The sequence below is a fragment of the Quercus suber genome, unplaced genomic scaffold, assembly GCF_002906115.3.
Source record: "Quercus suber isolate HL8 unplaced genomic scaffold, Cork oak 2.0 scaffold_561, whole genome shotgun sequence".
Taxonomy (NCBI): Eukaryota; Viridiplantae; Streptophyta; class Magnoliopsida; order Fagales; family Fagaceae; genus Quercus; species Quercus suber.
This window is the reverse complement of record NW_027070006.1, coordinates 167,979-185,672: the sequence shown is the minus strand read 5'-3', so window position 1 is coordinate 185,672 and position 17,694 is coordinate 167,979. Positions and strand designations below refer to the sequence as shown.

Genomic DNA, 17,694 nt, shown 5'->3' with positions numbered 1-17,694 from the left:
ACCCCAACCAAAAAAAAGAGAAAAGAAATATTATCCACTTAATCTACTAATGTAATTGAGATGATATTAATACGAATTGTTCTTTATGCTACTCTTGAGAGTGTATTTTTTTTTTAAATAAATAAATAAAAGGGGGGGGGGTTACTTTTGAGTTTGCCTCTAGAATAATGGCAGTGAGTGAGACGTCTTCTGGTACCTTAACTGTCACCATGCAAAGATTTTAAACAGGTGTACCACGTGATGATTTCAGAAGTATAAATGCAGTTAAGTTGGCCTTGCAATTGCCTAGGAGATTAACTAATGAGCTTAACCCATTGTATAGGTTGAAGTCATTTTGACAATGTTGAACCTGATTTTTTAAAGGACTTTCCATCTGCTCCAGAAGACTTTATACATTGCTTTTAAAGGGGTTCAGAATCATTTTTTTTTTGCCTCCTTTTCTACATGTCCTGAAAACTCGTCACATATGATTTAAAAATACCCTCTGACTTTGGTCTTAATTGGGATCTTGCAGTTTGTGACAAGTTTCTGTATTATTTAGTGACTTATGTTTTTACTTAATTCAACCTCATATGGGGATAAAAGTTCCTTTTTTCTAAGAATTTTTATAGTTTCTTCTTATGTGGTCATTTTTTTTGATAGGTAATAAGAATAATATTGATCAAGATGAAGAAAAATATAGAATGAAAATACAAGGTGTTCATGATGGTGAACACAAGAAAAAACAATAACCAACAACAAAGAAAATATCATTATATATATATTGGAACAAAAGTTGCTTCCAGATAGTCTTTGTTTTACATTTTCCTCCTTATCTGACAGTGTATGCCTTGATAGGAAAATATGGAGACGCATTTAAAGGAGAAGACCAATCAGGCTGATATAGTATGCTGCTTGCAGCATTTACAGGTTTCATATATGTTTTCCCCTCTCTCTCATGTGCACACATGCATGCTTGCACACACACACACACAAACAGTCCTGTATCTCCCTTCAGAGTATCAGGTTCCAAATCTGAAAAGCATTTCTACTTGCAGTTTTGCTTTGAAACCGAGGAGAGAGCAAGGAAACTTCTACAAAATGTGTCATGTTTGCTGAAACCGGGGGGTTATTTTTTCGGTATTACTCCTGACTCATCTACAATATGGTATGAAATAGTGATTGTTAAGACCTGTTGTTTATGGAGTTGCTTAGTTGATTGCATTGGATTTACTTTGTATACTTGTTTTGTTTGTATGTATTTAAAGAAATCAGTTCAAAAGTTTGAGCTAATTAGTGCTTTCAGTATTTGATTGCAATTTGGTGATTTAATTAATTGTTGATCCATATTGGTGGCTTCTCTTGGTACTAAAACTAAGATAACAGGGCCCTCATCCATATGCTGCTCTCCATCTCTCTCAGTTGATTTGGTAGACTTTTATCCTTTTGCCCTGCTTGATCTAATAGAAAGATCTTGCATTGTGATCAGATTCTAAATTCTTTAGATTACTCAGGGTTATAATTCACCTTCCACCTTCCACCATCAAGTATTAATATTTGTTAGTGATTCTTTGTCCCTGCTAGTTTCCATAGGGCCAAGGTTGATGCTTTAACAAAAACATGGGGAACTTAAGTTGATTTCAGTTTCCCTTGAGTGACAGTCATGTTAAATTTGAATTAAAAATTCATTTTAGATTACCAATGGTTGTGCTTCCATATTATTTAACATATCAGGTATAAAGACAGCGTTAAGGTCAAGCAACTCAAGTCTAAGAATGTCAACCATATACTTCTTTGAATAAAAACAAAGCTTTCTTTGCAGTTGTTAAGAGCATCTCTGTCTGGGTGTTAATTCCATCATTTACGTTGTTTGTTTTCTCCAGCTCTCTTCTAGCTTTCAGCCCATGTTTCAATGATATTTTCTTCTATTCATGACGTTGCTTGATCTTTGATCTTTGTGATCAATGCTGCATGAGATCTTTCTTCTCAGAAAAGGAGTGCCATACTATAGATATTAACATTTTGGCCATACAGGGCAAAGTACCAAAAGAATGTTGAAGCATACCACAACAAAGTCAGCAGCATGAAGCCAAACATTGTTCCCAATTGCATTCGATCAGAAAGCTACATGATCACGTTTGAAGTTGAGGAAGAAAAGTATGTATGAATTTTCAATAAGAAGCGTGTTTCCTTGTTCTATATTTTCATTCTAATTCAATTGAATAAAGTGTATATTTCCAGGTTCCCATTATTTGGAAAGAAATATCAGCTGAAATTTGCTAGTGATCCATCTGCTGAAACCCATTGCCTGGTTCATTTCCCAAGTTTCATCAGGTTCATTTATATTCTATCTTATATTTTGGTTCTAGACTTTGTTCAATGCTATAAACTGCCATAAATCCATTCTGCCTCCAAAGTGATGGCAGATTAGCGAGAATTAAAGTTTTTAACTGCGGTTGGAATAGAAATGATAATGTTTAAAATTGCACAGAGTGCTAATTATGGCCCACACTGGATTGCCAGCGTATCACACTATGTTTTTGGTTCAATGACCTCAAGTTTAGCTCTTTTGTTTGGCATTCTCATAAGTTTTTTGGGTTGGTAGTAATGGAATGGTTTTATAGTTTTAAAGTGCTCTCTAGCTTAGATGTTGGCTTTGGAATGTTGTAACAATTAACTTCTCTGATATGACTCAGGTTGGCAAGGGAAGCTGGTCTTGAGTATGTCGAGATTCAAAACTTAACTGAATTTTATGATGATAACAGGTTTGTGAATTTATGCTTTCTTCTTTAATGCCTTAACAAAGTTCTGAAATGAATTAATTATTAAAATCTTAAAAGTCCAAACAATCCCCGGGGCTCTGCTTTTGATTTTATGTGATGTATTTGCTTGTGATTAACATTGTTTGATTTAGTGAGGCTGATAATTCATTCTCCATATTTGGTGTTGCCAAAAGAGCCCAATTTGCAGGCACATGAGTTCTAATATATATATATATATATATATAATATGAATTTTACTAATGTATGTCACTTAGGGCATACATTAAAAAACTATTTAAGGAAATTTTTTTATGAAAAAAATCAAAAAGTTATAAAAATTTTTTGAGCTTTTTCAAATTTATATAAACAATTTTCAAAAATGGATGGTTAATCGGACTTATATAATATCTAAAAGTTGTAGCATAACATTTTTTGTTGTTACACTCTTGTTGAGTCACTTTGTTCTAGTTCGGTTCAATTTAGTCCATTCCATTCTCTTTTATCCCCTTCAATGAAAGCTGAAACGTTTTGCATCTAGATTCCAGACTCCTCATATGCTCAACAACACAATTGCCTAACGTTTCCACATTAAATTCAAATCACTATTAATTTGGCCATTTTCCTAGTCTATTTCTTTATTTTTTTTTTGTCTTTTCCTCTCTCGGAAATTAAAATTTGCTGATTGAATTCAACCAAGAATCATTCTCACATTTCTTTTTCTTAGCAACATTTAACGCTTTCCCATCTATTGAACTTTCCAATTTAACTCAATGTTACTACTTTCTTCCCTTCTTTTATCTAAAGTGCAACTGGCTTTTCCACCTTGAAATTTTTACAGCTTTCAACCTTTAATTTTATGAGCTAAGCTTGCAATGGTTGAGAAGAATACACGAACAAAACCGATTTGAACATAACCAACGCGGTGAGAGGTGACGTGTTGAGGTCCATCAAAGGTGTTGAGGTTTCAACGGAGAGGGGCCAATCTATATAAATTCTTATTTTTCAATCCATATTTTTCCCACACAAGAAGGTGATTACTCTCTCTCTCTCTCTCTCTCTCTCTCTCTCTCTCTCTCTTCCTTTTGGTGGATTTATAATTCTTCCTTGCAATTCTTAATCAAGCCCAGATCACTTGAGTATATGCCGAATGTGGGACTTAACACACACACACACACACACACACACACTTAATCAATATTCAATCCAATCAAATTTTTGGGGTGTCACAATCTACCGTAATTAAATCCCTAACATCAACGTTAGGTCCCATATTGTGGGGTAGTGTCGGTGGGCACACATGAAGTTACAAGTTGTATTTGATACCATTTTGTAATGACTCAAGAAAAATCGCTAGCCACATCTGCACAATAACTCAAAGGCAATGGTCTAGTCACAATTGAGACTCTTTGGAGTTGTTAATAAAAGCCAAATCTATCCACTATATACCCAATGTGGGACTTGACACACACTCACATTCAATCCATATTCAATCAATCTGGGGCATCACAATTGGTGTGAAAGAGCCAGATCCTAACTGTAGGGATTGGGTTTGAGCACTTCTTCTGTTGGATGAGTGAACTCAGGCCCAAATAGCCCAATACAATAAATTTATAGAAAATGAGTTTAAAAACTAGGCCTTAGTGAGGGATACAACAACTAGACATGGTTATGAGTGGATTGAATAATAAGGACGTGAACTAAAGTGTGAAATTCTATCCTCGGACCTTATCTGAGGAGCTTGTTGTTTTTATTATTTCTTCAGTGCTTGGTTACAAAAGATGATACAAATTGCTACCATATTCTATGTTTCTAATTCTCGATTCCCCATTTCCTGAAGGATTTCTTACACTATATATCCCCTTTCAGTTGATTTAGACCCTCAATTTGTTAATCATGCAGGTCACTACTCGAGTGCTTGTCCCATTAGCTGCCTTCTCAAACCTTCTGTGAGTTGTAGTGACCAAGACAGCACTATTCAGGGGTCATTTCCTCATTAATGCGGCCAGAATGTTGTAGGCGTTTAATGCGGAGATGACAGTTTCTCCTTAAATTGCTCCTCCACCGTGCTCCCATGGCTGACCCATTATACTTGTCCTTTTTCTTAGGATGCTCTAGGAGGCTGTCTTTGATGGCATGCCGCTCTTCCCTTCTATGGTCTCGGTTGGCCGAGGACAGGATTGTCCTCGGCAATGTTTCCTGGCAATTTGGACTTTCTACGTTTGTCCTCGGACATTTCTTCTTTCTCGGCGTGGGCCTTGGGTTTAGTATAAAATGAGTTGGGGTTGCCAAATTCTTTAACCCCACACTAACTAAGGGGGAGATCTTGAGCATTTAGTTTTGGCCCTCCTATTCAGTTGTTTTTAGTTTATTTATCACTTGTAAATTTATATTCTCAATTCATTGAATCAATCACTTCTAAACAACGATTCCAGGCACCGAGCTCCTGGCCGGAGCTGTGGGACCCAAATTCTCGATCTTAACCGTGGCGGAGGAGCTCAGATTCTCCGTCTTGATCTTCATGTTTCGAGCGGAGCCGAACCGGAGCCTCCACCTGCGTTGGCGACGTCGAGGCGAGCTTTGGTGAAGGTGCGAATGGAGGAGTCGTCCTCATCGGAGTTTCAGCGTTTGTGGCTTCGGGGGCTTCATTGTCGGAATCAATGTGGGCGATGGGGCTTGGGGTGGGTCGGCGGAACAGATCGGCGATGAGGGAGTTGGCCGGCAAGCTGAGGGATGAGAGAGATGAGGGAGCTAGCCGGCAAGCAAGAGAGAAAAAAAATTTGAGGAAGAAAGAAGACAGAGGAGAAGCCATAGAGAGAGAGAGAGAGAGAGAGAGAGAGAGAGAGAGAGAATAGGAAATATATATTTAATGAGAGAGGAGAGAGAATTGTAATAAAAAAGTTTTTTTTTTTTTTTTACCTGTGTGCTACAGTGCACATCTAAAGATAGATGTGCACTGTAGTTGAGGAGCTAAATCTTTCAGATTTAGCTCCACTGCTGCATGGTGTTTTTTGTGAATAAGAGCTAAAAAAATAGCATTATACCTTTATAACACCATTGCTGCGAATGCTCTAATAGAAATCCATCAAAATCCAAAGTGGCAATTTCCCATAAGGCCATAACCTCTCATTTGTCTCTCTCTCTAATCTATCTCTCCCTCTCACCATTTCTACCAAGCCCGTCCATCACTCCATCTCTCTGCAACATATCAATTAGCAATAGTTCAAACTTCAAACCAAAATACCTTCCTCCACCCTTCTCATGTTGCTTCTCTTACCTCCTCTCCAAATTTTATTTTACCCGCAGATTTGAAAGTTTCATTCACCAAATCTTATTTACAACAAATCTAAGATTTTCAAAATGAGGAAGAAAAATCGTTCATTCCCATCATTCACAACAACAAAGTAACTGCTGCACTAATGAGAGAGGCANAGCATTATACCTTTATAACACCATTGCTGCGAATGCTCTAATAGAAATCCATCAAAATCCAAAGTGGCAATTTCCCATAAGGCCATAACCTCTCATTTGTCTCTCTCTCTAATCTATCTCTCCCTCTCACCATTTCTACCAAGCCCGTCCATCACTCCATCTCTCTGCAACATATCAATTAGCAATAGTTCAAACTTCAAACCAAAATACCTTCCTCCACCCTTCTCATGTTGCTTCTCTTACCTCCTCTCCAAATTTTATTTTACCCGCAGATTTGAAAGTTTCATTCACCAAATCTTATTTACAACAAATCTAAGATTTTCAAAATGAGGAAGAAAAATCGTTCATTCCCATCATTCACAACAACAAAGTAACTGCTGCACTAATGAGAGAGGCCGAATGGGGAAGAAATCAAGAGGAACAAAGTCATTTTCTCTGTATTTTGCTAAACCGATTCAACCATACCAGTTTCCGGTTTTATAGTTGAACCAGCCGGTTTTTTATTATTTTCAGTTTTTAGCTATAATCGGACCAGATTGTAGGCTGGTTCCCGGTTGAACCGGTCAGACCAGCCGGTCTGGTCCGATTTTTAAAACCATGGTAATGGCTGAGAGAAGTAACCAAAGTGGGGTGGGTTTTATTTATTTATTTATTCATTATCTCTTTTCCTTTTTCGGTGAAGCTTAGAAAGTCTTGTAGCTATATGTGCGTCTTTTAAAGTTTTAACCATATTTGTGAACAAATATAGTAAGTTACCTTTAATATTTAAATGATATTTATTATATAAGTTGTGAAAAATTATTAACATTATAAAAATAATATATTCATCATTATTTATTTATATAATTTAAAAAATTATTAATTAAATTATTTATGACGTCACCTGTTCAACCATCGGTCGAACTTCAGTCGAACCAAAAAATCGATAATCAGTCTCTTTTCTGGCTCTTTCACCTTACCAGTTTTTAAAACTATGGGGTGTTTGTGGAATTTGTGATTGTGGTTGTGGTTTTTTTTTTTTTTTTTTTTTGTGTTGTGGTTGCCGAAGTAAAGTGGTGGTTGTGGCCGGTGGTGGTGGTACTGGTGGTGGTGGTTGTTGGGGTTGTGGTTGTGGCTGTGGTGATGGTAGAGGTGGTTGTGGTTGGTTTGTTGATTTTTTTTGGGGTAATGTGATATATTATTTTCTTGTAGGGGTGTATTATTTTATTGTAGGGGTGTATTATTTTATTGTGATATTTATATTATTTTATTGTGTTAAAAGCTAAAATAGAACCACTGCTGCAGTATGTGTGTAGGTAAAATAGATAAAGTAGCTTTTATTGATGCTAAATAGCTAAAATTATAAATGAACTGTTGCAAATGCTCTTAGAAAGTGAAAAGGCTAGGAGTCTTGGGACTTTGGAGAAGTAAATGCTATGTCATAAAAGTCAAAAAGTGGGTGGGTGTTAATTGTTAGTAATGGCCACGGTTTTAAAAACCGGTACAGTGAAAGAACTGAAAAATAAGCTAATTACCGGTTTTATGGTCGGACCAGGGTCCAACCAATGGTCGAACTGGTGACGTCATAAATAATTTAATTATTATTTATTTAAATTATATAAATAATTAATAATTTTTTTAATATACTAAAACTAACAAACCAATAGTAATAAATATGTTTCCTTTAAAATCGGCTCTTAAATTGTTTCTCACTGTTTTTATTTTAAATATATTTTGTATTTAAGAGTAATGATATATCACAACATTTTCACTATATTATTAAAAAATTTTAGGTAGCAGGTTATTACTAGTTATATAATTTGACTTCATCAATGACATCTTTTTTTTTTTTCCTCTCTCTCTTTGTGTGTTTGGGTAGAAGCTGAAAATAGGTGTAAGTGGTTTGAAGGAGAAATAGAAGTGTAAACTATTTTACACTTCAAGCCTTGATATTTTACAGTCAACAGAAATGGTTTTTCTGTTTGACTGAGTTTTCTAGCCAACCCAAACACTTCTCATGGTGTAAAATATTTTTCATATTTTTTTCACGCTCTAAACTAACACAATCTAAGACTCAAATATATACATGTAAAGTGCTCGGATATGTCAATACATAAGAAATATGACCCTTACCAAACCTTAATGGGGAGTATCATTTTTAGGTAGGTTCTTGGGGGGTAATTGCAAAATCCACTTTAAATTATAGGGAGGGTTTTCACTTTTCACTAAAAAATTGAAGAACTTGTAATTTACAACCTAAATTGGACAAAATTATCAAATTACACCCTACTCTGCAATTGACATTTTGACCCATAGCATGAAGGATGTGGGCTCTTGGGCTTTCATCATTTCCCTTTATTCCTTCATGGGCTCGGACAATGTGTTGGTAGAAGTCCCTGCCCATGCAATTCGCTGGGCTTCTGCCCCTGTTGTTTCTTTTACCTTTAAATATGCACATGGGCCTACTAGTGGCCATTCTTGTCATATGGGCCCACTAGGGTTTGTTACCTTTTTTCTTGGGCTTCTCCGCCCATTTTGCTTTGCTTTTATCTCTTAATGTGCCCATGAGCCTGCTAGCTGCCATTCTTTCCTTCCACTTCTCCAAGCCATTTTGCTTTGCCTTTACCTCTTAGTGTGTCCTTAGGTCTGCTGGTTGTGGCTTTGGCTTCACATTGCAGTCCTAGTTTTGTGCATTTTAGTATCATTTGATGCATAAAGTTATTTTTTATGCATAATTTTAAATTATAAAAATTTAAAATTTTGTAAAGTTTATACATTTTAAAATTTTGCAGGCATAAAGGATAACAGAAAAAAAAAAAAGAAGTAATGTTACGGTAAATTCTTTAAAATTCATATCTAATAAAAAATATATATTAAGTATGACATTATTTAAATTTATATTGGGTATAAATTGAACCGTTCTCAGCCATAAATTTTCTTTTACATCACTTTACACACTCTCTTTAGTACAATATCCACAATTATACTCGAAATTTGGACGTGATCATGTGATTGGGGTGAATTTATGCAAATAACCTCCTCCTACTTTTTATTTATTTTTATTTTTATGAATGTAGGAATGGACTTCTACTGGATCTGATTGGGTTCTCAACCGCTGTAACATACCAAGGGAACTAACTCGAAAGTAGTCTGCGAAAATCCAAGGGAAGCAAGGACTACTTTGATCCCGCGGTTATTTCTTTTGGTCCTTATCATCATGGCAAAAGAGAACTCCAGGAAATAGACACGATAAAAGGTGAGGCCATGCTTGAGTTTATTAAAGAATCTGGCAAATTGTTTCCGGAATTTTACTAACGTAACATGGATCACCTCACTAGAGCTTGTTACGTTGATAATCTTCCACGATTATCAAATAGCTCTAATAGCTCGTCCCACTTCTGATCTACCACCATGTCCAATAAATATGAAATGAAACAACCGTCTCGGAGCATAATCAATGCAAACGTATCATCACAATACTTTTCTTCTGAACAATCAACGTAACAAGCTCTAATGAGGTGATTCATGTTACGTACGTACCTTATAGTAAAATTCCAGAAACGATTTGCTCTTTAATAAACTTTAGCATGGCCTCATCTTTGATCGTGTCTATTTCCTGGAGTTCTCTTTTGCCATGATGATAAGGACCAAAAGAAATAACCGCGGGATCAAAGTAGTCCTCGCTTCCCTTGGAATCCACTTGCAAATACCTCAAAAAAGGAGCCCAATCTACTAGATTATTGTCCATCATATCGTTCCCTTAGTGAACTTAAAGTTAAGGGGATCCATTTCAAGTCTATAGATTTCTAGTCGTTTTTCGTTAAAAAAAGAAAATCATGTTCTGTTTTGGACATTGAATTCTTACCAGGCTTTTTCTATTCACAGCTTAAGCTTCCCACTTTGGCCCTCGGTCAGCTTTCAGTAATATTGTGGAACAACTTGATAGCCTTTGAATGGAGTCCTGCATGTAATACAGAAGCTGTTCTTACATCTTACATCTGTTTCCTGAGTGCACTCATTGCCAATCCTAACGATGTGAAAGAGCTGCGCTCAAAGCGTATACTTCTCAACATTGGAGGCAGTGATGAAGAGGTGTTTAAATTTTTCGAAGAGCTATCCACAAGCTCGATTGAAGATCCCTCAATTTACCGTAATATTAGAGAAGAAATTGAAAAGCACTGTAGGAGCAAATATTTTAGAAATATTTACAAATATTTTAGAAACCCATGGTCTGCTCTTGGTTTATTTGCTGCTATTGCTGTCGTCGTTTTAAGTTTTGTGCAGACTTACTTCACTATCTATCCTGGAAAAGATGAGTGCATGGAATCCATTTGTAGCTACCTCAAAAGACAGCAGATCAAAAATGTTTAGCATATACGACTGCCTCAAAATGGAAAGATGATATTAATAAAAGATGATTTTTTTTTATTTTTTATTTTTTTTATTTGTTGGGCTTCTAAAGACGCTTTGAATTTTACGCACTACGTCAATTTAAATTGTCATTGGACCTATTGTTTCTCAATTAATGGGGCACTTCTAGTTATAATTTGTAATAGTGTATTGGTGTTATTAAGTTCCATTTATGGCACTTCTAGTTACATCAACCTTTTTTAGTTTGTTATCTTAGTTTGTTATTAAGTTCCATTTATATTTTGGTTTGTTATTTTTCTGTCCATACATTTGCATCATTTCACAACATATTCATTCTGGATTTGTTTCTTGTGACAATCAATTTTTATTTTATTTTATTTTATTTTATTTTATTTATGCTTGTCGGTAGAAAGTAGAGAGCTATATGGGATTCATTGGATATGAATAGATCCCCCTTTAAATATTTTATCATACGATAGATTTCCAAGTGGCTATCGTGCCTTTGTGGCCCACAATTCCACAAAATAGTACGAAAATCAAAAGAAAATTAAAAGTATGGACGGAACTAGAAATCTTTCTTTTTTAGGGGACAATCTCTATTATCAAAATAAAATAGTATGAAAATCAAATCACAAAGTTATATAGACACACACATTGTACAAAGTTCTACGTGTGTTAGCTATTTACTTTAAAATTTGAGTGAATTTTTCATATTTTGCGAAAGATAACTAAATTACAGAAGTAAAGAGAAACTTTCAATTAAGTTTTTAGATTTTTTTTATAAAAAAAAAATACTATTTTTCATATAAAATTGAATGATTCATACAAATGAATTAGAGTAGGGCTTTTATAAAATTTGCATAACCTAGTCATTTTTCATATATCTTAGAAGTCAAACTTTCAAAAAAAATTTATTTTGGAAAAATAAAATATATAAGTAAAAGTTAGCGAAGCCTCCTTGTCTCATTGTAGATTTGTCCCTGATAAAAGTAAAGAGTTGTATATTACAAATTAATGTGTTATGAATCCCAAATTAATAATTCAAACATTCATTACTAGCTACTTGTTAGTTGTGTTACCACTGTTTAATTAATTTTTTCTCATTATTTTAAATTGCCAATTTGCTAATTAAGTTTTTAAATTTAATTTTTATTAACATATCTTTTACAAGTTGTCTAAAAATAATGGTCAATGATTTTTTTGACACGCTTATAACTTGGTAAAATAATTTAAGGCTTCAATTTGGTTGAATTTTTATTAATTCAATATTTAGAATCAGGAGGCATTCTCAAAGATGGGAAAATAAAAAAAATAAAAAAAATACACAATTTTTTTTATTAAAAAAATTAATAATCAATCTACAAGTTTATGACCACTTTGTATAATTTTGAGTAAGTAGTATCATTTTGTTTGTTTGATTTTTTTTTTTTATTTTTAAAATTTAAATTCACGTTCAGACCAAAAAAGTCATTTTGTTAACTTTAAAAGGGTCAGTCACATACGTCAAAAAGAGCCGTGACGTACAAAGCTTGAATCATTAGCCGTGATGTAACCAAGGACGGAGCTACAGCTTTGAACTATGGGTTGCTTTATTGGTGGTTGTGTACAACAGTTTTAACATTTCAACATTTGATTCTGCTACTACTTAGATGTTAAGATTTTTTTTTTTTTGTTGATAAAAACAAAATTATTTTTTATTATAATTTTTTAAATGACAGTGTTGTTTAATTTAAATAAAATTGGTTGATTGAGCCTTTTTTTTTTTTTTTTAAGTTTTACTATTAGTAATTTTTGTTGTTGAGCTATTTTTTTGGGCTTGTATATTTTGTTTTAGATTTTAGATCTATAAATTTTTTATAGTCACTAAAATGAGAAAAATACTAGCACTACAATTTTTTTTTATTATTATAATTATTGATGTAATAAGTGGTTACTAGTAAATAAAAAAATGATGTGAGTGGTGGGGTTCATGACTTCATGTGCGAACCAATAAAAATTTACTACCAAAACAATTTGTAAAAATGTTGTAAAAAAGTTTATGAGTATAGCATTACTCTTAAAAGAATCAATGATATTGTTTAGGGAAAAAAAATGTAATTTTATAGATCAAAATTGCTAAAATTAGTATACAAATATATATGATAATACTTTTTTTTTTAAAAAAATTTAGGGGGGGGGGGGGGGGGTGGGGGGCATTGCCCCCCAGTCCAAAGCTAGCTATGTCCCTAGATGTAACTGTGACCAATGTGATCTTAGGTTCTAGGTTGGGATTGTTCGTAAATAAAGGCCACACATTTTTCATGAGTAAATCTAGTGCAACACATTTTGGCACAACAAAAGACACAACTCGCCATGTGGCAAGTTATGGTTGGTGGAGGGGTGATGGTGGGTCTATATAGAAATACCTCTCCACCAACCATAACTCGCCAAATGGGTAAGTTGTGATATTTATTGTGTCAAAATGTGTAGCACAAGACTTATTCATTTTTCATTGATTTGCTCTCCCCTTCTCAGTTGCATGCATGACGTGAACATATCATTCTGTTTGTGTATAATAAAAAATTGTGTTGAATTTACATGATTAATGTAGCAAATATATAAATTTATATTGGCACGGTTCATTTTGTATTTTGTTGTTTATTATTTCTCAATGTATCTCAAGGATAAAGGAAGATAGTGGAGGATGGTTATTATGTGTGGAGAAAAAGAAAATAATTTAAAAAATTAAGAAAAATTGATATTTTAATTAAATGTATAGTAAAATATATAATAGATCATTTAATGTGAGATATTTTGAAAAGTGAGTATGTAAAATAGAAAAAGTGGGTTCTTATTCTAAATTAGACAAGAATTTTTGCACCAGCTAATACGAATACTCTAATTAGTAAGTTAGTATAATTTTATAATGTGTCAATTTTTTATTGGATAATATTAAACATGAATTTTACATTTTTTTTTACCAAATTCGAAGTCATAACTATAGTACAATTTTTGGTTTACTTCTCCGAGTCGATTTTATTTTTCATGTCAAGGCAAAATTTTAACCTCTCCAATACCTAAGCCCTATTCATCTCTCCAATACCCATTCATAAACGGATATCTTCACTTCATTGTTTATATTTTATATTTTAGAGTTAATTTGTGTACACCGTTAATTTAGATTTAATGTGACAATTTTTTTTTTGAGAAGAAAAAAAAGAAAAAGAAAAAGAATGTGATAAACAAAACTTAAGATGGAGAGGATCATCATTTTCCTTCTTGCCAAGGCTAATTCAACTACTCTACTCTTTTAAATAGTCACCTGATAAGTTTTTGGAAAAGTCTAAGGCACAAAATTTTTCACCAATTTTTTCACACCATATCTTTTATGTTTATGCTGTGACGACTGGTGAGAGAATCTAAAACCCAAAGGAGGTTAGTCAATGAGAAAGTGATTTTTCGGTGAAAAAAAAATAGGTGTGTAGCATAATTGTAAGTGTTTTTTCTTCAAGATTGTGAGCAAAAAGATATGTATTAGTATGATGTAACATACATATTCCAAAATGAAATTTTAACTTTTTGGAATATTTTAGAATGTATCAATTTATAAAATTTAAAAGGAGTTTGTGGGATATTATATTTTCTTATTATCTTGTAAATTTACATCCTTTAACGTTTAAAATATTTAATTATAGTTTCTAACGTTTGATGACATCATTTTGAGTTTTCCCATTCCATTTATTTATATTAAGGACGGGGAAATGAAATACCAACTTAACTAAAAATGACAAGATTTTTCCATTTAAGATTATGCCGTTGAACTTTGAAATCAATCAAGTTTCAATTCAAAAATGAAGTATTGTGTATAAAATTGTGCGTAACAAGTATTAGAGCCAAAACAATTTCCATCCGCTAATTATTGCACATTTGCATTAGCCACGTCATACTGGTCAAGCAATGTATCATTCAACCTGAAAGGTTCTTACTATGCGTAGACCATTACAGCAATTTCTTCATGTAAATTTTTTTAAAAATAAAAATATTTTTTTGTAATAAAAAAAAATATAAAATCTCTTTTCTAGAGTAGGACAAAATCTTACTTAATCTAAGGGATTTACTTCCGTCCGTACACTTCTAGAAATCCAAAGGTGGAGATTCTTCAAACCCATATTATAGCACAATATTGGTGGCTTTACCTATTACATTTGAATGCAGAAAATTGTTTATTATGTTGACTAGGGAGGGACAAAAAAAAATGACAAGTTTTTATTGTATTATGCTACGGTAGTCGGTTGCTTGGTTAGAAAATTTTAGCCACACACACGAACATTTGTTTGTATTGCATTTGCATGTGGAGTTAACAAAATTAATTTGGTTAGCTTTCTAGAAAGGCAATTTAGTATAATTTCAATGCAACAAACGAAGATACTTGAATCCAATATGGATACACAAGGCCCCTTCACCGTTCAAATACTTGCAAAATCATATGTTTTTTCAAACAAAATGTTTGTCAGCTTATGCCTGATGATTATCATTATCGAGTAACTTGAGTTATTTATGAGTACATTACTAAAATTTAGTTGATCATACATGCTTAACCTGCAAGGAATTTTTGACATAAGTGATGAAATAATCACATGCTTGAAGAGTTCTTTTAGGGGAAAAAAAAATTACAAACATAACAAATTTCACAATTTTTTTCCACAATATAACTTATAATATTATTAAATTCGTCTGGTTTATCATTTATTATGACAACGAAAATGAAAATAATGGTTTGGAGCAATTGTTTTATTAGTGACAATAATAATAATCACTTCCACTCTAATCTAGAATAAAACTTTCACTTTTCTTAAAATGCAAATTATTTACATTGAGATACTAAAAAAAGGCAATAAAATTTTTTTAAAAAAATCAATTATAAAAATTCCTAATTTCTTATTAAAAGAGGTGTGGATGACAATTTAGTTAGACAATAAAGTAGATCCAAATGTTGAACATTTTGATTCAATTTTTTGAACGTATGTTATGTTCAAGATCCAAATTCCCCTTTACACCCAAAAAATAGTTTTAAGAAGTAAGAATTTGGATCTTCTACTCAACCGCATTTTCTCTATTAAGTTTTCTTTTTTTTTTTGGATGAATAAAAATAAATCATTGAAGAAAAGAAAACCAAGAACAAACTGGGGACCCAAAAAAAAAAAAAAGACAGCCACCTCCCTCACCACGGCAGAAAAAGGAAAGGCATACCAGACTTTTCAAAGGCTCATTTAGCAAGCAAATGGGGTCCATTACAAGATTTGGGGGACCAAGAAAATAAATAAAATTCAAAGTCTATAGCTAATAAGAAACACAATAAGAAACAAAATAAGAAACACTCATCAACCACATCTGCATTCATATATCCAGTCAAAAGAATCAGATTTTTACAAAAGATCTTCCACACAAATGAGACAATCTCCTTCAATAAGAAGTTTTGGTCGTACTTCTTTCCTGATATTGAACATATCTACAACTTATGTCTATAGAAAACTCCTTAACAAAGAATATTAGCAGCTAAAAATGATACGTAACTTTAAAGATCGGGTATCATTGCAAGATTTGAGTCTAAGTAAATAGTATCACTAATATGGATTGATGGAATTGGGTCATTGTATAATATTTAGTGTTGGGTAGGTTTAGAGAGAAGTACAAAAAATCTGTACGTCTTCTGGAGGTAGGTAAAATTTTATTAACTATTTATATTTTGCTAAAAATAATTTTTTTTTAATCTATTAATTAAATACTCTTTGGCGTTTCCTTACAAATTTTATTTAATTATTTGAGCTATATATATATTTTTTGAGAAACTGTGATTTTTTTTTTTTAAAAATTTCAACTTATAACATTTGTTCTTGATGATAGTTTTCTATTATCAGGCCAAAAGGCTAATCAATTTTTGATATAGACAGGGATTGAACCCCAAATCTCTTATTCAATCATCAAAAATTTTACTTATTGAGCTGACTGAAATCCATATTATTTGAGCTATATTGATTTAAAGAAATAAGATAGATTTTCTTTCTCATTAAATACTACACATTTATTTGGTTCAACGGGCTATTTAGAAGTATTATTTTCTTGAACAAACACAGATATTAGGTAATCACCTAAACAAAACAAAATATTTGTGGCGCACGCTTACTGGGCAATAAACAAAGCAACAAGGGCTTTCTCGAAGCTTAATATGTTAACTGTAGTCACTATCAGACTAAGTCACAAAAAATCACACTGGTCAAGGTCGACTAGGTCAGAAAGGTTATCATACAATGAAGAGAAAGACCCCTTTAATGGGATGTGCTTCCATGTGATGCAAGTGTAGCTATTAAGGAGCACTTAATATTCAAGCCATTATTCGACAGGCTTTTACGTGATGATAAAGTATTTGCATGAATAAAATTTCTATCGTTTTCCTTAAATAAATAAATATCACAAGTTCTAAAGAATGGAAATCCTTCGCTCCTAAGGAATCACAACCCATTAATGATTAAATGGCACGTGTCTTACCATTTAAATTCAATGGTGGGACTAGCCAAAGAGTTGCGTCAAAGGGGCAATGGCATGCGTATCATCATATTTAATATAAAATTTGAGATCATACCATACCAATTTGTATGTATTTGAGTCTTAGTTTTTGGTGTGTTCAAGAAGTATATCTATTAACTAATAAGTGGTATTATTGAAGATACAAGATTGCTCAAGAAAAGTTGAATTCGCTTGTCTCGATACCTAGCTCAATACCTAATAACCTATCAAAATTGAATGAATCTCGATACCAAGCTCAACACCTCTCGATCTATCAAGTTTCAGGAAAATTAAATGTAAAATTCTGTTTTTGGCTATGATGAATTAACCTTCTAGGAATTTGTACACTATGGTTCGTATGTAGCATATAAAAGACATATTCTATAGTTGTCATCATAGAGATAGAGAGACGCATAATAGTTGTTGCAAAATCTTTGCGCCTAGGGTTTTGTGTTAAACTACTTCCAGTTCATCTAAGTGTGGATTGAAAAACTCTACAAAGTTATAACAATTAAAAAAGGTTGATGTGGAGTTGGTTGCAAATTGGAAATTTGTGCAAATGAGAAGTTTTCTACAAGATCAAGTCTAATTAGAAATTGATGTTGAGCTTCCTATATAGATCAGTAGGTTT

General features: G+C 33.0%; 1 protein-coding gene across 1 annotated transcript in view; it reads left to right on the top strand.

Annotated features, from left to right (window-relative positions):
- LOC112019438 (mRNA cap guanine-N7 methyltransferase 2) overlaps positions 1–10,520 on the top strand; it is a 13,160-nt gene extending 2,640 nt beyond the window's left edge. The window contains exons 2-8 of the mRNA XM_065764432.1: positions 838–909; positions 1,038–1,147; positions 2,014–2,136; positions 2,221–2,313; positions 2,676–2,744; positions 2,936–2,949; positions 10,018–10,520. Coding sequence (XP_065620504.1) covers positions 838–909; positions 1,038–1,147; positions 2,014–2,136; positions 2,221–2,313; positions 2,676–2,744; positions 2,936–2,949; positions 10,018–10,520 — 984 coding nt within the window. The remainder of the gene's footprint in view (positions 1–837; positions 910–1,037; positions 1,148–2,013; positions 2,137–2,220; positions 2,314–2,675; positions 2,745–2,935; positions 2,950–10,017) is intronic.
- Positions 10,521–17,694: the final 7,174 nt, after the last annotated feature.